Source organism: Neodiprion fabricii, chromosome 4 (genome assembly GCF_021155785.1).
Source record: "Neodiprion fabricii isolate iyNeoFabr1 chromosome 4, iyNeoFabr1.1, whole genome shotgun sequence".
NCBI classification, from domain to species: Eukaryota; Metazoa; Arthropoda; class Insecta; order Hymenoptera; family Diprionidae; genus Neodiprion; species Neodiprion fabricii.
Window position 1 is genome coordinate 26,086,922 of NC_060242.1, and position 22,648 is coordinate 26,109,569.

General features: G+C 33.8%; 3 protein-coding genes across 9 annotated transcripts in view; 1 reads left to right on the forward strand and 2 right to left on the reverse strand.

Moving 5' to 3' along the window:
• Positions 1-22,648, reverse strand: part of LOC124181471 (heparan-sulfate 6-O-sulfotransferase 1) — a 520,983-nt gene that overhangs the window by 280,921 nt on the left and 217,414 nt on the right. The window lies entirely within an intron of this gene.
• On the forward strand, positions 166-6,569 carry LOC124181494 (methionine-R-sulfoxide reductase B1). 4 transcript variants are annotated; one of them, XM_046568122.1, is made up of 4 exons: positions 166-300; positions 1,485-1,584; positions 2,979-3,151; positions 5,216-6,569. In XM_046568122.1, exons 1-4 carry the CDS (start codon positions 213-215, stop codon positions 5,404-5,406), a joined length of 552 nt encoding a protein of 183 aa, XP_046424078.1. In that variant the 5' UTR covers positions 166-212; the 3' UTR covers positions 5,407-6,569. The 4 variants fall into 4 exon arrangements, with proteins under 4 accessions (XP_046424078.1, XP_046424079.1, XP_046424083.1 ...); XM_046568123.1 differs by having other exon boundaries at positions 5,252-6,569; XM_046568127.1 differs by lacking the exon at positions 166-300 and adding an exon at positions 1,169-1,323.
• LOC124181461 (serine/threonine-protein kinase Pak) lies at positions 5,646-20,957 on the reverse strand. Of its 4 annotated transcripts, none has more exons than XM_046568064.1 (12): positions 20,809-20,957; positions 20,413-20,563; positions 17,999-18,117; positions 16,964-17,159; positions 16,575-16,586; positions 15,757-15,925; positions 15,338-15,464; positions 14,909-15,026; positions 14,483-14,763; positions 13,382-13,877; positions 12,496-12,714; positions 5,646-10,242 (listed from the first exon to the last, which is right to left on the reverse strand). In XM_046568064.1, exons 3-12 carry the CDS (start codon positions 18,052-18,054, stop codon positions 10,159-10,161), a joined length of 1,758 nt encoding a protein of 585 aa, XP_046424020.1. In that variant the 5' UTR covers positions 18,055-18,117; positions 20,413-20,563; positions 20,809-20,957; the 3' UTR covers positions 5,646-10,158. The 4 variants fall into 4 exon arrangements, with proteins under 4 accessions (XP_046424020.1, XP_046424019.1, XP_046424021.1 ...); XM_046568063.1 differs by having other exon boundaries at positions 20,641-20,957; XM_046568065.1 differs by lacking the exon at positions 20,413-20,563.

Sequence of the window (22,648 nt, forward strand, 5' to 3'; positions counted from 1 at the left end):
TGAGTAAACGGTACTTTCGTCTCTCAGCCGTACACTCACGGCGGTGGTGTCACGATCTCACTCTCACCACTTTTACAAACGGAAGTAAATATCGCATTAAACAGGCAGAGTTTCAAGAGGGAGAAATTTTCACATAGCACCCATAAACAGTAACGTTCTAGTAAATCTGCACCGTAGTATTATTTACTCTCCGTCAGTTTTATACCGGAATCATGAGCAATCTTATCCTGAAAAATTTACCGAATATCTATCGACACAGTTTGCGCACAACTTCATGTCTCACAATTCGAGCCTACCGAGGTACGTATAATGTATATGTGTTGTATATGTATGCGTCCATGCATGTAAGGATGCACACGATACGGTCATCTAGGGTGGGATATACCTATAGACGAAGCCAAGGACAAAGCGCAAGTAGGATTATAGACGAGGGGTATATGAATCTTACAATTAGGTAGGGTGAGAAGAATACAAGTCGTAGTGTCTATTGTGGTGTGGTGGTAGTCAACTCGTCATTATAGCAGGCGTTTGCCATATTGGCAAACCCTATTCACGCGCTACTTTCAAATCATTGTTAAAATAACAACTTCAACGATAACTCCACAACTCTTATCGGGAACGCGTTGACTGAAGATACCATAGACACATTAAGTATAAACCGTGCGAGTCATGAGCGAGCGTGTAAACGGCTACGATAGTTGCGTAGAAAAAGAAAGTTGCATTGGAAACGATTGGAGTCGTAGGCGTCGTTGTCTAGTCCCGGATGCCAGACCAGGATTCCTATGAAGTAAACGTCTAACTCCAATACAGAAGATACGCGCACCAAAGAGAATCCTTTTTGAGTGCCATTTAGCTGACTGTCTGTAGCAATCTTCAGTCAACGCCATATCCCATGAGCCGAAAATATCAAGAGTAGAACGATCGGTAGCCAATCGAATTAATTCTTCTTAAATTTTCCGGTCAAAAACGACACTATGATTAGATAATCACTAATATAAAACTAACTACAATTTTTGTTCGTCGCCCTTTTGTATTCAAACACGTAAAAAGCGCAATCGGCTGATTCCATGATAGATGGTATAAGTATATTTTCCGTCAATGGCAATGCACACGGAATGAAACTAGCGGAACGTCTCTGATTGGTGCTTGAAAGATCCCTAGATACCGGATCCGTAAATACGGATTGGATTCCGAATCATGGGACACCTTATTCGTATGGAGCGGTGACCCTCCAACGTTATTTGTTCAACGATTCACGATTGCAATAAAAAAAGCAGCGGCGTAGTCAACGGCGCTTTACATCAGCGGTGTGCCCACTGATAGGTGTGCGATGAATGTATTCATGGCCTACGAATTCAGTTCTGTTCAGTTCGAAGTGACGTCTCCGATAGTCCGCACTTACGTACATTCCTGAGGCCCTTTTAGTGGATTATTCATGCTATATATTTGAGACGGACATCGTTAATTTTTACGCAACATTTTAGGCGTTGCTACCAAAATGACGACGGAAATTGACAAGGATGAGCTCAAGAAGCGTTTAACACCTATCCAGTGGCATGTGACCCAAGAAAAAGGCACCGAAAGGTATGATCAATTGTGTACGAAACGCCTTATAAAATGATACATCAATTCTTACAGCATTAGTACCGATTAATTGGGCAATTGATAAATTATATTTACCTTTATATTCATGTCGTAGCTTCGACCTTGCAGTCTAAATCCGGATAAGCCCTTGAGCCATATTTCGGGTGTATATTATTACTTGTAACAATTCCAGTGTGACTGATTTATTTGTCAATTTAATTGTGATATTAAATATTTCATACATATCAGTTCATGAGATTGGTTATCAATCATATTTCAAAGTAAAGCTGTATTCGTCACCAGCAATCTGACGGCATAATTTTGATTGACTCTGTACATATTTGCAAAAGCATTGTATTACTATTTGTGATTCTGTCCATATAAACAATTTTCAGCGTCACTTGTAATAAAAATCTGACTAAATGTGAACATCAAGTGTATTCATATCGTCCACATGTGTTAGTATGCACTGGGCCAACAAAGATCTGCATGCATATAAAATTTTTATGCAAACATATTCATACCAATAATTACGCAAGTTCATCATATTTCATATTGCATAACTATGAAAATTCACATTCCATTACCGTTTTTCTTATTGCTGTGGGATTCAAATAAAACTTGACTTTTGTTAATTTTCAGTCCGATCGTAATTTAATGCAAACATTATCCTACACATAATTTCCATATCACAAGTGTGATTAATTCTCTTCACGCAGTTTTTTAATGCTGAATACTACTAGACCAAAAGAAACTGTCCACTATGTTTTTCAGAAAATCGTTACTAAATTAACCAAAATATACCTATTCATTGACGAGAAATATTTGTTAATGGATATTGAAAATGAGAACAAAATTGATGTAGCAAAACACTATAAAAAAGAAATCAACAAATATTTGATTTATAATAGATAAAATGCTGAACTTCATTGCCCTTGAAAAGATTCATTTTTGTTGGATCTTATATTCTGTTAGATCGCGGCTGATTCTATTGCTTTCAGTCTGAAAAACAACCAAAGAAGTATTGTTTGCTTTGGTTGGAGTCAATTTTCTAAAATCGAATGTTATATAATGATACGTATAAAGTTTCTGTTCATGGTATGGGTCACCATCTCTCAATCACAAAAGAGAGATAAAGTAAAGTTTATATGTTCTTGGAAACAAACTTGTGTAATTGTATAAACTTATATATTCTTCTCTTGGTCTTCCCTGCCCCGCAAAATTTGAGATTGCCCAGAGGTAATCCTTAACAAATTCATATTTAGATTGAGAAATCTGTGCAAGACAGTGACCATTCAGTTTCTTTGACTGGAAAATAATTAATTTTTATTCGCGTGTAATTGATTTATGAAAAACAAATAATTATGTTTAAACTCAATTTATTTTCATTTTAGGCCTTTCACTGGCACTTATAATAAATTCTATGAAAGAGGAACATATACTTGTGTCGTATGCGATCAGGAACTGTTTTCCTCTGAGACGAAATATGATAGTGGTTGCGGCTGGCCAGCATTCAATGAGGTTTTAGACCAAGGTCGAGTTAAACTAACTAAAGACACAACTCATGGTAAGAATGATTTATACGTTATTTCTAAAGCACTTAAGCTTACTGTTAATTAAACCATATTCAATGTGTGTGTGCGTATATATATACACACACATACATAATATTGATCCAGTTACTTACTTTAATTCTATTATTCTATACTTATGTAATTTTTAAATATTGGTGCTGTATATATTTTATGTTGATATAAAAAAAAAAACGACATGTTCTGTTTCCTAACGTGATATAACACAAACTTGAAACTATAAAATATGTGTTAAAATGTACAGCATTTTTGGGAAGTTGTTTAATCGAAGTTTCCCATATTATGAGTATTAATTATAAATTGTAAGACATAAACTCAACTAAATTTTTAGTCAAAAGTCACAGTGTTTAATCAAACTTAACTGGTAGTTAGGCAAGTACTTTAATAGATCATATCAGATTCCATGTGTACTAATTACAAGATTTTTCCTATCAGTACTTCATCTTCTGACTTCTAATAATCACATATTTTGTAGTTTCAAAAAAATACACTATTCTCTATCACATAGACATGACCTTGATCATCCTGAATATCCTGCATGTCAAGTGCTTAGAGTGTGATTGTGCTAGACTGACATCACTTATTATTGAATTTTTCAACTAAAACTATCATTGCGCAACACATGATATAGAAATCAGTCATTTCTTCAGATCATTTCAAAGAAATAACGTACTTTTTGAGTACTCAATCAATTCATTATCGATAGGTCTCATAATAATTTCATACATGATGTTGGATGGATTTTTAATCATTTTTATTAGTATTAGATGTTTGAGCAAAGCAACATTATGTTTAACAGAAATAAATTTTAACCATTGCTTTTCTTAATATGGCAATATCATGAAGCAGTGTTTATAGTATTGTAAGTATCTGTTACTGTAACTTTTGTTTTATGCTCAATATTTTACTGTAACCATGCTATCTGCTTTTTAGATTATTTTGAGCATTTTGATGTGCATGATAGATTTGATCTCTGTAATATTACAGCAGTACAAAGTTAAATGATCAAGCCATCAATATTGTACTGAATTCTTATTCTTACATAAAGTAAAATTTAAAAACTGAAGAAAGTGAGTTTTATTCTTTTGTCTTAAACATAAATATTGCCATGATTCCGGAACTTGTAGATATCAAATAAATAAAGTTTCTATCATATATCTTGTTTACCGTATATAAATAATTTTTAGCTAGTCCGTTCTGAAGTTTAAAATATATGCAAAGTATTGCAGTAGGTTTTCATTGAATCTCATAAATTCAATTTGATTTCTAGGCTTCTTTAACTCGACTTACAAATTACTTCTTTCTTCTGAAATGTGAATTTTTATTAAGAGGAGACAGTTTTCACCGACTGGGTAAAATGGCACTCTTTTTTACTATTATCGAAGCTTACACGACATTCATGTGAAAATGCCGCAATCACGCAATTCTACATACATTGCCGAACAAAAGTGGCCAAAAATTTTTTCTTCATATGAGAATATGGCTAAGAAATGTATTCCTATAATTGAATTACCACTGATCATAGGAATACATATTCTGGCTTATTCTTGCATTAAACAAAAAAGTTTCTGCATATTATTGTGCAGCATTACATGTAGAATTGCAATGACTGTTGCAATCGTAGGTATGTGCAGATGAATGAAAATTGAAACTGAATTTCTCATTATTGAGATTTTTACGTATCCAAACTCAAATCATTTTGAATTTTATAACTTATTACGATGTGGCCATCTTTCAATTCCATAATTAGGGTAAAAAAATCAAAAAATAAATGTACCAGTACTGACACGTATAATTTAGTATTCTCTCTTTTGACTATCATCATGTTTGGCTGTATTACAAGAATTTGTGGAGACATTCAGTGCATATTCTGTAAAAAAAAAAATCATCTTCGAGCATTAAACTCTATTTCTACTCTGGTGCAGGTCTGCATTTAATCACACTCTATTGTTCTGTCTTTTCCTTACATCCCTACCGCAACCACAACCGCTTGACATTGAACATGAAAACCCACAACAAAACCAACACACGACGCATAGTCGGTGGCAATCTACTACTGCTGATCGCAAACCCAGATATGGTGCGGACTGAAGTGACCTGCTCAACTTGTGGATCACATTTGGGCCACGTATTTAATGACGGTCCGAAACCAACAAGAAAACGATTTTGCATCAACTCTGCTTCTATCAGCTTCCATGCAGCCGGTGATAAGAAAAAATCTGATTCCTAATTGGTGAAGAAACCAATGCTCGTTGCTGCAGGTGGATAGGAAAACTTTCATCATCCATCGACGTTCGCATGACATTAAAAAAACGTGACTAAGTATCAATAAATCAATATTGCGAGATATAATATAAGAACTTTTCCGTTGATATCATATACAAAACGAGATAAATAAAATGTTGATTCATTTTTTGACTTTTAGCAAGGATGTTCCTTAACTAACATATTCTTTTTTTTTTGGCCTGATATTAAAGTAAATAGGAAGCTGCTGCGCCAATTTTTACCAGATGAATGACTAACAAGAATATTCATTGTCTTTAATATTGAATGACAATCAACTGGCAATGTTTCAGTCTATAATTTCCTATAGGATTTGCATTATGAAATTGGGTATATATCTTGTTCCACTCTACTTAAGATTAATATTTTCTTTTGATTGACCATACTTGAGTCTAAAAATGTTGAGTAGCGTTGTGACGGCACTGATGACTAGCAGCTGAGCAACTCAAATGTATCCGCCTGATCCTTTGGTAAAATGGTTCGACTGCTAGTTTCACCTGCTAGTTCCGACATCATAAAATTACATACAAATTATATTTATAAACAAATGCCCAGGTTTTCAAACCCACCTCTGCAACTGTTATATTTTTGTACATTCTACGATTAGTAAGCAAGTGCTTAACTCTCCTTCTCGAAATGTATATTTCAATTGCTGAAATCTTGCACAATTTATATGTCAGATATGTCAAACGCAGATTGGGAATATCAATGTATTCAGCTGACCTTGATAACTTATTGAATAGAATACATAGAATGCAAAAAATTTCAAATTTCTTTAATAAGAAATCATTATTATTTTGGTATGGCAATGGAAATATAAAATTAAAAATTATTTTTATAAATAAATATACTAACCATTCTGTGAAATGTTATTGATTAACAATTTAATATATATATGCAATTGGAAATCTGAACAGAAAAATTATTTGAAGAATTATAAGTCACAAATATTGTAAATATTTTATAAAGATATGAAATTCAGATTAATATACTCAATTAGGCAAACAAATATTAGTTATGCATATAACCATAATCTGTAGTCACACCGTCATATGTAACAAATATGTTATTAACACAAGAAAAATTAATAAATTGGTTGTATAAAATGCATCTATTGTCTAAGTTGTAATTTATGACCTACTTAAAAGAAATACATGTGAATATGAAACGAGCTTAAAGGTGTAACACTCATATTTATAAAGTACATATAAATAAAAGTCAATATGTAAAAGATTGCTCCTAGTATAACTCATTGCTCCTCCACCATTCGTATAACACGTCTGACAATTTTTCAGTCTAAAGTCTCGAAAAATGTATTTATTTTACTAAGCCTTTTTAAATCTGTACCTTAAACCTACCAAGATATTTAAAAAAATGTTTTGAGGATTACAAGTAATGTGACTATTTCACTGGAAAGTGATGATCCTGCAAAACCTGTCAGTTCTATATTTGCCTGACAAATCTGTAAAATACTGAAGTTGTAATAATCTCATGATTAGCTCGAAGGATAGGATCGCAATACCAAGGAACGACAGGGATAAGAAATTATCAATACAGAGAATAAATTAAATTACAGGTGAGAAAATTGGAAAATGAAATAATAAATAAGTACGATCAGTCACCATACGGCACAAGCACAGATAAGCTGTTCATATAATGTAGAGTATAGCTTATAATCAATTCATAGCAATGATAAGTCACGAATTCTGGTTTATGGAACGATAAAATATATGTGTGTATGTGTGTGTGTATATATGAGATGGTTCAACAAAATTTCACGATTCCGATGTTCCATATAAAATGTACTCTTATATTATATTCCTTTAAAATAAAGCAAAAGGAGTTACAGTGTAACATAGGCGCAAAAATGTAGGTATTCTTATCTTTAGAATAATTCTTTATCTTTGCTTTTTCTTTACTTTATTATTTATGATTTCGAAAAAGCTTAGCTCCTCTAAGAAACTAAGTTTTTTCACAATCGTATTATTTTATTAACAATGTTATTTCCTGATTGAAAAATTGGTGGGTTAAATTTCAAAATAGTTAACTTTTCGTCAAGGGAAAAACTGAATACTTGGTTAAAATATTATCATCTTGTTGTTAAGCATCAACCCCATTCGGTATTGAGATCTAACATTTTCACAAATATCTAAATCATATTGAAAATTTTGGAGTTTTGTTGAATACTGCATGTAACTAGTACTAATGTACCTGTAAATTAAGAAGCGATTTCTTAATTTGTCCCATTCATATGACTTGGTAGCACTAGAGTTTAAAGAAATATTAGTTATATCCAGATACTCGTGAAAATGTGAGACTTCATTTCAGCTTATAGTGCAAGATATTTTTTTATGTCATAGTAGACTGTTTCCTTTTTTATACTTATAGCGGCACTAATACTAGATGTGCATTATTTCTTTACTTTATTTCTAGCAATGCTTCAAGGTTTGGCATAATTTAGAGTTGTGAATGTGCAGTAGTGGCTTTGTACGTTCTTTACAATGCTTTTCGATTATGTTCTGTTGTAATTTCGTAATGAATTGCAATACAAAGTTGATCAAGCCAAATCTAAATTAAACCGAATTTTAAGCCTGATGCAAACTGAGCTTTCTCATTGTTTTAAACATAGTTACACATTAACGTTAATCATAAAAAACTAATCAGGCTTTTTAAAAAGGGTTCTATGAAATGATAAATTCATTACATACATGTTACATGCTTCTTTAAAATGTAATAATATATGTGTTTTATTCTCCTTGTATGCAATATATGTTAATTAATTATTATATTCGATAACTATCGTACTCTCACATTTTTTTCACTTTTACGTTATACAATACAAAGTTCTATGTGTAACAGAAGTTTGTTTTAAAAAAATTACACAATTCTAAAAATCTAGACATTCTAAACTAAATGTCAAGGTTTCATTTATGATCATCGTTTCTGACAATATAGACAAGCATACTGCACTTATACTAAATTATTGTTAATATACTCACGCAGAAACCTTATCTTAAATCAGTATTACCGTGTCTATGCATTTTTGACAATTTTAAATCACTCGACCTGTACAATAATTTCAAAATGGCGAACAAACTTGCACAGGGTTCGTATGTGTCTCTAAACATGACATGACAGGCACTTTTTAGTGTCAAAAAATGTTTCTACTCTTCGAACGTGTAACCGATTTTCAATCTTTCACTGGTCAATTTTTGCAAGGCACGTTGAACATAATTCGACTCTACCAGTGTTGAACCAAAAAAACTGTTCATGGTCATTTTTACCTACAAATCTGTTCTGTATACATTTATAGCTTGAATTACGATTTATTGGGTAAAACTGCGACATTAAAAATGGATAACAAAAAATATTTACAGAGACATATTAGAAAGCTGCAACTGATGTCCTAACGTGCCTTGATAGTGCTGCTACGAGTATCACCTCCGCAAATTAGCAACTTTTCCCATTATTATCGATTTATGTTTCATATTAGCATGAAAATTATGTAACTACGGTATGTACATGTGCCAATGATTCATAAAAAATGATGAAATAATTGTAATTTTTTTCAAGGAAGTTGATTTATAATGTATGTAACTATTTTCACAGTTGCATTAGTATAACAAAAATAATAAATGCTAGAAAAATACGAGGAAAACAAAAATAAAAACTACTAGACTGCCTTTTATGCAAAGTTAAAAGAAAATCATGAATCATCTCATTCATTTCACTTCGTACACCTTGCTTGAAAAATATAAGTCCAATGCGAAGACCACTTTTTTCATTACAATTTTTTTTTTTTTGTTACCAAACAGCAATTCAGGCTACCATGCCTAGGCATTTACTATTCATTATGTACAACGCTAAGCATTCATGCTTTTAGAGTAAAATGAGCTAGTTACGCATTTTCTCTTTTTACTCTTGCGGCAAACAGCATACCTACACAAGTTTACAAGTGGCCAATTTCACTGTAAAATCACTAATGCTTCACTTTGTACAGGTACACTATATTAATTTAGGATTACTCATAGTATCAACAAGGTTTACTACAAGTAACGGATTTTCCTAGCTGAATTAGCTCGAACTTTGAAGTGAAAAATAATACTAGTTTGAAACTTTATATCATTGAAAAATAACTGCCACTTAATTTTGCTTTATTAATATATATTATTTGGCCTTGCTCTGCGTGCAAACCATGTTGAACCTGTACTAAACCAGCTTATTTTTATTTCTACTGGAGCGTACCGATTTTTTCTCTTTTCTCTTCTTGTGACACGAATAATTTATTTCAAACACTGACGGAAATGTTCAATTGGATTAGTAATTTTCTGATCTCGGTTTTGAAGATGACATCAAAACATCAAGCTTCACGTGCTGGAATATTTATTGCATACAGCAAGCTTTGCATCATTTGTCACGTTTTTGGTTCTCATTAACTTTATTGATCTTTAGTGTTAAAAGTGGAATTTTTTTTGAAAAATCCGAATCAATACTCGATACTGTACAGAGTATCAAATACGTTCTACCTAGCTATATGTATACGTTATTTATTAATATTATATTATTCAATTATTGTGCCGTTACCGTTTTGGGAGGGTGTTTAATTTAAAAAAATTTTTTCTTTAAATCTTCTCTGAGGCCGTTTCGTCCTTATTTCAATTGTTTCGAATGTCCAGTTGTAACACTTTCACTTATTCACTCAGTGACCTTTAGCTGCCTCTTTTGCTGCCATAATTAACGGTGTCAATGACGCCAAGGGCCTTGCCAACTTCAGGAAAGGATGCTGAAAATAAAATGAAAAATTCATAACTATTTCCTTCAACTAATACCTATTCCTGATAATGTAAGTCTATAGCTGGCTTTTGATGCTTATACTACAACTATCCTTTCAAAGTCACACGATACATTGTCATTTCAATGTAGCTTCCGCACTCTTCCAACTCCTTCACAATTCTCATATTCTTATTTCTTATTCCATACCTCATCAAGTCGATTGCACCTTCATCTAATTCTTAACAATATAAATCTTCTCAAACCAAATTCACTTGAATTCAACTTCTTCAACAATATACATAATTCGACCTCTAGGTGAATTAATTGTCTTTTCATAATAATTCTGACGATACATTCAATCCATTGTTCATTACGACTACTTCAATCATTCCACATCGAATTAAGTGGCAGTGGTTATCTATCAGTATGTGAACCAATGAGGAAGTAACACAAATATTGGGAAAATAATAGTCATACGGTAGTAGTTCACTGAAGATGACCTAGCATCTTGTGCAAGAAGTATCATGAGCATGTCAACATTTTCTCATTAGTGCGTACTGTTTAGCGTATAGTATTTTAGGCAAGCTTGCAGCTCTCAGTAAAAAAAAAAGATATTTTCACTGTTAAAATGATAACAATCCTTATCTCAATGTGTTAAATTTTCTGGAAAGCTGAATGTGTATGAGCTAGAAACCCGATTATTTTACATTTGACAAAATGTAGGTATAAAGCTGTCGAAAAATTCCAAAGAAGCAACAAGATCATTACAGGCTGGCAGCTGCCATCAATTGCTTCCATTCAAGTTAATTGGTCAATTTTAGCACAGTGGTATTCTATGAACTCAACACAATACCTCCACCGCTGCATAATTACTAAATAACAGTTGTTCTAAATAGTAATCTTTAAACACGGATGATAATTATTGTAAATAATATGCTCGTCAATGAACATAAATTTCCGTATCACTTGGATTTGCGAAAAAAAAGGGTGAAGCATCCTTATGCCTGCTTAAGAAATGTATCTATAGCAGTTGTACGCATATAAGATGTGGTTACAAAATTAACGGGAAAAAAAGAATAAACTCTTACATGGCTTACATTTATTAATAATATAACTAGATGAGTTATTATATAATATTTCGAAGATATGTTTTTAATGTGAAATGAGTTGAGTAAGGGCTCCCATTATTAGACTTAGAACAAAATTTTACGCAAGTTTAATTTCATGACACAATTGCCGATTGCTACATGAAATTCCTGTACATTTACCACATTTTCAAGGACACTTTCAAGTTCCTGTACAATTTCGGGTTTTCCAGAAATTCCCTGTCGCTGGACACCATACTCAATCATTCAGGCATTGACGGATGACTCTTCACTTGTTAATTAATAATTGCAGCTGATAAACTGCTGGGTAGCCAGTAGACTGTTTCAAACTAGGATATGCAATATTATTATTTTGTTAGAAAAAGGTCTAAAGAACAGTTTTTCTTGTCCAAAAATCTTTTCGAAGCATTTTTAACTGAAGTTATACCTCACAACATGTGAATTTTACCATTCAAGTAATATTTAAAAAAACATACATATTAAAGTTTCGTTGCGGGATTTCCCAAAATAATCGTGAGTATGATTATGATCGTGCAGATAATTAGAATATCTTCATAAAAGATAATAGTCCTGTGTTGCTCAAAATAGTGGCCAAAGCCGATCTTCCAAGATCGACAAGAACAAACGTATTGTAATTTGTATTAAAATGTGGTGAGTGTCAAACCATACTAATTCTGCGAAGAAATTGGAATTTGTATCCTTCCTTTTGCACATTATTTAAATGGGAAAAAGTCACGTTTTAGAAATGAGCCGAAAATCCTATACTTTAAGGACTTCATCCATTATATTGCTGTATTCAGTAACATACATACTTTGTTCAAGCAAAATAAAAAATAAATATTGTCCTAATCTGAAACACTACTATCCAAACTAGAGATATCGCCGCATTTCACTGCCATGAACATTATAGGTAAACTGCTCTAGTGTTCGTCTATGAAACCAAATGTTATAAACCCTGTTGTTCCGAGTATAAGCCCACCCCGCATATAAAACGACCCCCAATTCTGGGACAGTATTCCAAGTTGTTTTTTTTAGTTACCCGCGCACATGACGGATTTGCATATAAGATGAGAACGATTTTGGCGGGTACTGTCGATGACAGAAAACATCGACTTATGTTTGCAGCAATACGATACGTAAATAAGCAATAATCAAACCTTTAGAAGCTCCGAGGCTGAGGAACGTTTTTCGACTTCAACTTCAAGACATTGGTCTAAGAAGTCTTGGAATATCCCAGACAGTTTTTCTTTTTCCTTAATTTCTGGTTTACCATTAGTTGCTATCAAATATAGGGCTCTCAGAGGGTTTTCATTCAAATACGGTGGTTCTCCTTCAATCATTTCGATAGCCATTATACCCAGTGACCATATATCCACCTGAAATTTAATTGTAATTTGCATATATTTTACATACAATACAAATTATGTGGGAAACAATAATAATACATTTATCTTTAAAAGAAAAACACGAGAGGTTCAATATCAACAAATCGTTAATAAGTTAGAAATAATCATACAAATGAATATATGCGTAGTATGAATTTATATATAGTCGTACTAGAATTTAATAAGATCCGTTGGAACCTTGTCTAAATGTAATTTCAGTTTAGATTATTGCTTTGAAATCGTTGGTAAATTGTAATGAAAATTTATTTAAAACTCAGGCTTGAGTCCTGTATAGTGTAATGATGGTGGTGTGGGATAAACGATACAAATGTCTCTACAAATCCAAAATACATCGACCCGAAATAGGGAATGCCATTGTTATATCTTGTAGGGTCATTGAACAGAAGTGATTCTATTTAAACAAAAAAAAAAGGACAGATTTTTCATCACTTCTCGTACACGATAACAATATCATATACAACTTGATGATAATAAATTCTCTTGGTGAAAATAAATATTTTGTACAGATTGGCTGAGTATACACTTTTCAAAACTGCCCAACGTGACAAAGTTAATAAAACAAAATGATGATCAATTAAAATAAAAGTTCACATATAGAATTGAATTCAAAGTTAATGACTTTCGTATTAATAAATACCTTTGGGCCATATTGTTTCCGCGTTACTACTTCAGGTGCCATCCAATATGGAGTGCCGACCATTGTGGTTCTCTTACTCTGTTCGGGTGAAATCTGAGCACAGAAGCCAAAGTCTGTAAGCTTGACACCTCCATCTAATCCCAGCAAAATATTGTCCGACTTGATATCCCTGTGTATCACTTGGTTGCAATGCAGAAATTCGAGAGCTTGAAGCACTTCTCTACACACCGCAGCTATTTGTCCTTCATCCATACACGTTTCAGTTACAACATCGGTTAAACTACCACCAGGTAAATATTCCATAACCACCCATAGTTCTTCACCAACTAAGTAACTGTCCAAATAATTAACAACGTTGGCGTGCTTGTTCTCCCGCATGACAAGAATTTCATTTATTATCAGCTCTTTCTTCGGCTGTTGTGAGAGGTTCATCTGTTTTATCGCTACTTCCATTCCCGTGGAGGTCTCAATCGCCGTATACACTGTTCCTGAAGCACTATACAAAAAATTGATTTGTTAATGTTAGTTTTATACATCCTCTAAATTTAATAAGATTTATTAATTTAACAACCGATTGCCATGCAATATGTATCTGAGTGAAAGTACTGTCCAGTATATTCGTATTAGAACACACTAGTCCTTGTGAAAAAATTTCTAGGTCTACGTCTCTCTAACTTCGTCTCTATTTGACAAATTCACCAGAGGTTTGTTCCCAAATAAAAGACATGTTTCTTATACATATGGATAAGGTGTTCAGACCAAAGCTTTTGAAGATCTGAGCCTTCTAGTTTGAAATACATATACTTTTTTTCTTTAAAAGTGATTATTTGAAACTGATAAAATACATAACAAGTAATGTAAAAGAAATTCTACTAGCTATCCTCACGACTTCCAAATGCCAAAAAGGGACCTTACTGTCAAAATTTGTGTGTATCTAGTTATGAGTATCTCTAAATTGTAGGTCTTTACAACCCCTGATTGGGAAAATTTCGAATTGTTAATTTTGCTCTTGCTTCCAACTATTACAGGCAAATTTCTTTCTTCGTATTTGCAAGTTGTGCTTGTAATTGGGGGAATTCCCTATAAACAGTTAATACTTACCCTTGCCCGATTTTTTCCATCTTTGTATATTTTCTATTTGGATCTCCAACGCTGACAATGGTTCTAAGTTTCTCCAATATTTCGTCATCAGACATTTTCTTTTTTCTGGCTTTATCACTTTGCGTGGGTCTTGATTGGTCAGTAGTCGTCGGTGTGGGTGTAGCCTGGTTTTTATTTCTATCGAGTCCTGATGGTTGCTGTTGCTGCGTTCCATTTCGCTGTGGGGACCCCAATGATGTTGGTAATGGCAAAGGTGGTTCTTCTTCAATTGGTTTGGTATACTAGAATACAAAACCACGAACAATGATAATACATTGTTATTCGATGCTTGCTTAAATATAAATTTGAAACATACATTCCAAAAAAAATTCTTCGTTTGATAATTACTAAATAAAGTACTTTAGTATGCCAAACATTTTTACTTACAATAGATTTGGTACGCTCAGGTCTGGCGGTAATCGGTGGAGGAGGTGGTTCATCTTCTTGTTCTGAACTGGTTGCACAAGCATCTGTTGGAGTACTGCTTGGACTGCTACTGCTCACCCTAAATATTGGTTTAGATGAATAAAGAGTTTACTTCAAATTCCATAAGGTTTAATTTGTAATTTTACACATCGTGCAGCCAAATTGTGGCTACAAGTATTAATTCAATTTATTCTCGCTATAAAGTTATAGATTTAGCAATATCAGTGTTATGTTCGCTAAAAATTGTAGTTATTAAGAAAAAAGTTGTTTGATAGTTATGCATGGATAAATATTGAGACTATCACATATTGATAACAAAATAGAGTGAATTGTTTTTAAATTTGTATTTGAAAATTTAGTATATAGTAAAAATGAAGAAAATATCCCTACCTGCTTAGTGAATGTTGTGAATGGGAACTCCCGGAAGCTTGGGACATGGCCTGACCACGAACGGTTCCAATGTTGATACCAGTTCCCATGCCCAGACTTCGCGGACTGCTGGCCCGTTCAATCGGCGCTATGCCAAATGTTAAAGTACAATTAAGCTGTGGTTTTTGTGACAGAGGACAGATGTAATGAAGAAAGAAGTGTGTAATATACGTAACATTCTACTTGAATTGGAAAATATTACCACTTATCAATTACAACGAAGTAATAATGCTGAGGAATGACATTTCAATGAGAAAACCAAGGGTTTATCACTACACAGTAATAGAAAATTTGAAAAATACTATTTAAAATCGAATAATGATTCAAAATAGTTTCAATTACGTTAGCATAGTTCGATTCAAATAAAATACTCAACTCACCAACAACCCCAACCATTTTAGTAGTAGTCATATACTTTGAGCCCTTTGCTTCTTTGCTACTATTATCATACCAATTCAAGACATCCAGTACTGCTTGAGGATTTTTCTTTTGCTCCTGCTTACTGATGTTGCTAGACATCAGTAGCCTGGCCCATGCTTCCGGCATCCCCTGGGAAAAAAACAGTCCATTGTACTCAGAGTTGACATCGATTAAAGTCTGACTACAACTAGACAAATAGTTTGCTACAACGCTAAATTGTATTGTCACCCTCACTTACCTGAACATCTATTATGATATATTTCTTTCACTACGAAAATTCTATTAGATACTTGAAATTTGAGGGTAATATGTGTTCAACTGTTTAGAGTAGAAAATTGCGAGCAAAAATTTAATAAATTTTGGCGGAAACGTTCCTTGGATGCACAATTACTATAGTTTCTTATGTCTGAATTTATGGAGCAATATTTATTTTGATGATAAATTTTTATGTACAGAATGCTCGACATTATTGTAAAAACTTAAAACTTGATTTTATGAAAAGTCACCAACATGCTACGTTTCAATAATATGACAATAATTACTTTACTTCAGAAGGTGAAATAAGTTAAGAACCTGTAAGCCACAATGACTAAAGCTTCCACACAAGTAAGAATCTACAAAAGCTGCTAGGCTAGATTTGAATTCAGGAGAAATAAAAAAAAATAAAAATTTGGGTTTTATAGACTGCAACAAAAACAAATTGTACAGTAACCAAAACACATAAGGCAGTGATTCAGGTATAGATGAGCTAAATCTGTGGTCAATTCAATTTACTTACTTTCAACGGCAGCTTGAAAAAAATACGTGTTGCGTTAGTCTTTTACGTGAAAGAAAAAAAAATAGACATAAGAAGCACCATACCAATTACCGACCACAACGCCACACTGTTCATAACATATGTGAACACTGTGTTTTATAACTTTAACTTGGTCGGTTTGTATGGAAAGATCTAGATAAATATATGATTTTTTCAAAACTAATGGTAAACCGTTTCTATGTCGATCATAATAAGGAGAATTAAAAAGTGAATAGTAAAAGATTTTGAACCCATATTAATTACTGTATGTGATTTATTTAGATGTTCCATACCAACAAACCAATAGCAAAGCGAAAAGCGAGTGCATTGTTAATTGTAATAATAAATTGCAAAATTTTTATTGCGCTTACCGTAAATTCGCCGGTAACAGCATCGAATCCAACATGTACCGTATGTTCAAAATTAGTTGGATAACTTATGTTCGGCTTGTCTTTGCCATCCTTCACCTTCATCTTGCCTTTCAAAGTTTTTTTCTTACGCTCATCCGAGTCCGGTTCTTTAGGCAAAGGACGCATGTCAACAGGCAAATTAGGCGTTGACTCACCTCTATAATGAAAGAGATTTTATTGATAAATATATCATCTTCTATAATCCAATAGGGATGTAAATTAATGGTTATTATAATTGTTACATTATTTAAATCATATTCATATTAATTCTGTGGAATACTGATTTTGACTGTAAATTCTGATTTAAGGGGGGATGAAGCTTCTATTATTTATTATGTAACAAAATCTGGTACATATTCGTCATTCAAACGTATCATAATATAATATAGTTGTCCGGTTTCATATTGTGAACATAATAATCCAATTACACCTGCTGAGCTGATTCCTATACCCTATAAGCATGTACATATATGTGAAACTTGTAAGATGACGTGTGTGTGAAAACTTGAAAGAGAATATTTTTAATGACTTTGGTCTCTGAACATATATTATAGAGTGGTTCCTGAATGGGAGGGCTTTTATATTTAGCAGTTACAAGTTTAGTGGTTGTTCCTCTATTTTTAGGGGGCAAGGGACTCCGCATATTGCAAAGAAAAGACCATGAACCAAATTTGCAGCTAATATAACAGCTATGATCGTTGAATGAAAGATTTGATTATTTACTGACTTCAATAAAATCTTTAATGCCAGATCCGAACACTGCACGCAACAGCATTAAAGTTATCAAAGTATGAGTATGTTTGGCTTTATTAGGGTTTGTGATAGTTCAGCTAACCCTGCAGTTACGAAACAACGATTCTTCTTGAAAATCCATCATTATGTTTACATTACGAACTTTAATTTTATTTCATGTAAAACCTTGAATATATAAAGTGATAACAAGGATCACATGGTAATTCAATATTTGAAACATTAAATTTAGTGTTGTAACAGTACCTGTTTGAGGTGAGGCGAACCGGTGGTGCCGGAGGTTTGTCTTCTTCATCTGACATTATGCTCTTCGTGGTGTTTAGTTTTCTTTACCTTTCCTTTATAGCTGAGCTTCCACTTATTCACTAGTGAACATAATGTAATAGTTATTAAACGTAGGTCATCGTTTTTTACACCTAAATCATTAATTAGTTCAAAATGTTTCAAAAACTTCTAAAAACATTGAAGTAATTTGAAACCATCTAATTATTAATGTGCTCATATCATATTGTACTGTAACTTTTCAGCCGAATGTATCTGCGATGTTGAAATTTAATATGGCTCGAAAAACCTATAAAAACAAATCATTATGTAACAATTTTTGAACAAGATTGTCAGGGTTCTAATGGCAAAGTGAGTAAACTCTGCTCTGACAAAGCCTTAATTTACCGTTTAATGCATTTCTTACAATTCGGATTTGGCAAAATATCAATTGAAAAAAAAAAAAATATTTCAGTGTTACGAACTTGAACTTTGTATGCATCTACTACTATCTAATATAAAGATTAAAACTCATGATATTCGATGGAAATACGAGATCAAGTAGTAACTTAAGGTATGGATGAAGTTAGTAACCATACTGTAACAATAGATGTTGAGGAAAAATCGTTACGTCACACCTTTAGGAATGTCTGAAATTTAGTAAACCACGATAAATAAAATATACTCATATTTTGCAGAGCCAACTTCTTGACAGTCGTTGTAAAATTGTGCAATATTGATTTTTTTCTTAATATTTCATTACGTTGACATTATTAACTTCAGCTTCATAACTTAAGTGGGTCTGATTTTTGATGTAATCTTAAAGTAAAATGTCAGTTATCTAAATATCAACTGTACATATTAGGGATTATCCGAATCACAATTTCTGATTCCACGTTTATTTCACTCATTTGAAAAGTCATGCAAAAATGAATCATGTAGAAGTTAATAACGTTATCGTAATGATTTATGCTGAGAAAAAATCTTTTTTTTCACGAATTTGGCATTGTTTCAAATTCAGTGAACTGTTATGATCTAAGACATACTCATATTTTGAAATCTTACTTTCTTGACCATCATTCTAAAATAAGAAAATAATGAATTTTTACCTCATTTTTCACTATGATAACGTTGTGTACTTCAATCTCGTAACAATGAGACACGTCATTGATTTTTACATGTTATTATAAATGAGCTTACGTTGTAAAACAAAGGAGAATCGTCAATTTTGTCTCGAGGTGAAATAAAAATCTATTGTAAACATGTTGAACGATTTTAAATAAATATATTTTATGAGTTCGAACAAATCATTGCTCTACTGTAGTTCCATTATTCAACATTGCAGTTACATTCATTTGCATCTTTCGCGGAAATTTCTGGCACAGATTAAATAGATGAGTATAATAACAATGCGAATCAACTTGTTTCAGACTTATTTCAGTATAAGCTAATCAAAAAAGTAGTTACATTCTCATCTGCACGTATTAAGTTCTGTACTTTTCCAAGTTTTCTTTTTATTGCAAATAGTCGTGTATCCAAATGACTAAAACTTTTTAATGTTGGGCAGTCAGGTTTCAGTTTCATCAATAAACAAGTCGAAATTATCGATAGCGATAAAACTACTTGTTTGTTACTGGATTTTATTTTCAAGTTCTCTGCACTAAGTGATGATATTTATCTTCATTGTTTCAAGGTTAATGAGACAAGAGCTGGCAAACTATCCACAAAGTTTACTAAAGATTTCAAACTATGAATAAAAAACTGTATTGCATTTTCATACAGAAATCTTGTACCTAACAGACTTTTTGTTATATTAATTTACGACCATCCAAAGGCGAGAAACACCCGCAGTATGATTTTTCTTACATGTGTGTTTTGGCTTAGGATAGCAATGGAATATAACAATTTATCAAAACAAAAGTGACAGTATAACAAAGACCAAACCTAATTCAAGCTCAGTGATAAATTTAGGACGTACACACATTTGGAGTGCTCAGAGTGATCCATGTAGATTTGTTCCGTAGTAAGAATAGCCATTAATATGGAAGATTGAATGCAAAATCACATGTATTATTGAGAAGCAATAAAATATTACTGCAAGACAACTACTAAATTAATAAAATTTTGAACGGTATTAAAAGGCAGGAACATGTTTACAGCTATGTTCAGTTTCAAATAATTGGTAAGAGACAAGTTGAGAGCAAGTACGAGGAACAACAATGAGTACATGTAACGAATATGAATAAAACGTTGACTTACAAATGTAGATTATTCACAGTTATAATAGAGAAATTTTGTTCCAACACTACAAGTTTATCGGGTATTAACTAGAGTTCTCTTTGGTTTAGATTAGACAAAAAAATACATATGTATGTACGAATTCAGCGTTACAGGTTTACCATTTATTATTTGAACCTTCAGCAGCCTTAAGTGTATCACAGTCGAGGATAGTCAAAGATCTAGTTGATGAAAAGCATGCCCGACACTGCACTAATTGTGACAGAACAGAGCATTTGAAACATAATTCCACCGGCCGTTTGGAAAATACAGCTGAAAGATCAAAAAAAAAAGAAGGTATGTTTTAGCCGTGGGATGAGGAGGAAATGTCAAGTTCGTTGCAGACGGACCGATATTTGAAGTGCAGGAAAGAAGAGAATGGATATTGGCCATCCGGGAGCCCCTAAAGCGTGAATCACACACGACGAGCGATCTGATCACCACGCATCTATACCAGCTCACAATAAGAAGGAACCACGATTTTTTCATGTACTTGACGTATTGCGGACGATTTATACCGTGCAAACCTCTTGACCGGCGTTAGTCGCGTGCCTGTATGACTTAAAGTGATCAACGACAATTCATTCTACTTAATATTTCGATTTTTTCAAAATCCTTTCACTTCAGACAAGGGCCTGAATCACCGCCCGCCATCGCCACAGACCATACGCATTCAAACACGAAAGTGAGAAAGGCAACTACAGGCTACTACCGTGCCACCACGGTCGATTCGTTACGTTAGGTGTCCACAACTGGTAGCCTCGAGCCAAAACTTTGAAAAGGATAAAAGACTGATTCAAATTGCACTGAAACGAGAAATAAATGATAGTACGTTCTAAAATTAGCTGATGGCGCTAAAAACTCTTTAGGACAGGGGCAGAGCTACTCACGAACCCGGCAGGGCAAAAAACCTAAAAGATTGCTGACAGCACTGGGAGCGCCACCTGCTCGATCGACCGAGTATATCTATATATACTCTGCGAGCGCGCCTAATTTCATGCCTGGCACACGATTGTGGGCCGCCTTCGGTGCATGGCCGCCTAGGTGTCGCGTCGATGCTCCAACCTAGCTGGTATAACAAAAGCCGAGCGTTAGAGATCTCCCCACTCATCTCTGGTGAGCGTGTCAGAAGTCTACTAGCGACACGTAGAGGAACTGAAAAACGGGTACAAAACAAGAAGCTACGTCGGAAAGTGTTATTCAATTCTGATCTGGCGGTAAATATTTTGCGCCAAGAATCGACCATAAAAGCACGATGAACGGTTTGGCAGCGGAAAAAAGTTTGCAATCTCAACAGTCCAACAGCAAATATTCATTCTCATCGTTCGATAATCTCAACCTCGTACAGACGGTTTTATTTATCATCAGTTATCATTCCACATTATTGTCAGGCTTCTAGGTTCCGAACTGGGTCCGCGATTTTTGCGACGCAAGATTCGCGGCCCGCCGTTCCGGCATCGCTGAGTTTGCAGAACATTTCTCAGGACGCGAACAGGTCTGGATAAGAATCAGGATGGTACGTCATGACACGGACAGCTACGTCATTTCGCCTTCAGGTGACCTCCAAAATTTCGTTTGTTTTGCCGTATCTATCACCGTGCTCGAGATATTCGCGATTCAACTCAATCAACCCCCACTCCATGGAAAGAGTAACAAAGAGGGAGGGAGAATTATTATCTTCCGTCACTCAGAGAATTGATACAAGACTCTTCTGAGCGCCATGCGGCATCAGTCGTTTCCGAGCAATCGGGACGAAATCACGAGTTACCGGTATCAGCTCAACATTAAAACCGTGTTGATCAAGTTGTGTCGCGTTGTTCGATCAGTGTGTTTCGTGTCTCGAGTTTTCATTGTTTTGTATAACTTCAGATTTCAGTGAAGTCTACTTTTTTTCGATGAGTCGTGTGTCAATTTTATGATTTCTTTGGCCGATTTTCGGCAAATGCGCAGTTGCATTGTTAGCAAGTTTATTCAGTCGGTCGAAACAGACAGCAACAGTACAAAAAGTGAGTGTAGAATCAAGGGTTATTGCAGTGCGGATTTTTGGATTACAAGTAATGAGTGAAGATCTAAATGACGTGACAAGTGCGTCGCGTCACCAATAAACCTGAGATGCTACAACAACTACTACATGTAGTGTCGAGCAGCCCAGAGTCGAGGTAACAATCCTTATTTTAATTATTGATTGATAATTCAAGGTGGTGAATTTAGTGCCGAACTTTTGTTCTTGTATAACATGCAATGCATAAATATGAAACTAGACAACAGTAATAATTAATTTGAAGTCTGAAAAGCCAATTTACTAAATTAATTCAAGTGTTATATTTTGTTTTTCACAGATTTAGCCTGAGACTTCCG

Excerpts from the sequence above, each read along its gene's own strand:
- LOC124181494 (XM_046568122.1), top strand. The coding sequence starts at position 213 with ATGAGCAATCTTATCCTGAAAAATTTACCGAATATCTATCGACACAGT. Across the intron at positions 301-1,484 it reads CACAATTCGAGCCTACCGAG|GCGTTGCTACCAAAATGACG; the intron begins GTACGTATAATG and ends GCAACATTTTAG. Across the intron at positions 1,585-2,978 it reads CAAGAAAAAGGCACCGAAAG|GCCTTTCACTGGCACTTATA; the intron begins GTATGATCAATT and ends TTTTCATTTTAG.
- LOC124181461 (XM_046568065.1), bottom strand. The coding sequence starts at position 18,054 with ATGTCAGATGAAGAAGACAAACCTCCGGCACCACCGGTTCGCCTCACC. Across the intron at positions 14,764-14,908 it reads CTGAGCGTACCAAATCTATT|TATACCAAACCAATTGAAGA; the intron begins GTAAGTAAAAAT and ends TTTGTATTCTAG. Across the intron at positions 13,878-14,482 it reads ATGGAAAAAATCGGGCAAGG|TGCTTCAGGAACAGTGTATA; the intron begins GTAAGTATTAAC and ends TTTTTTGTATAG.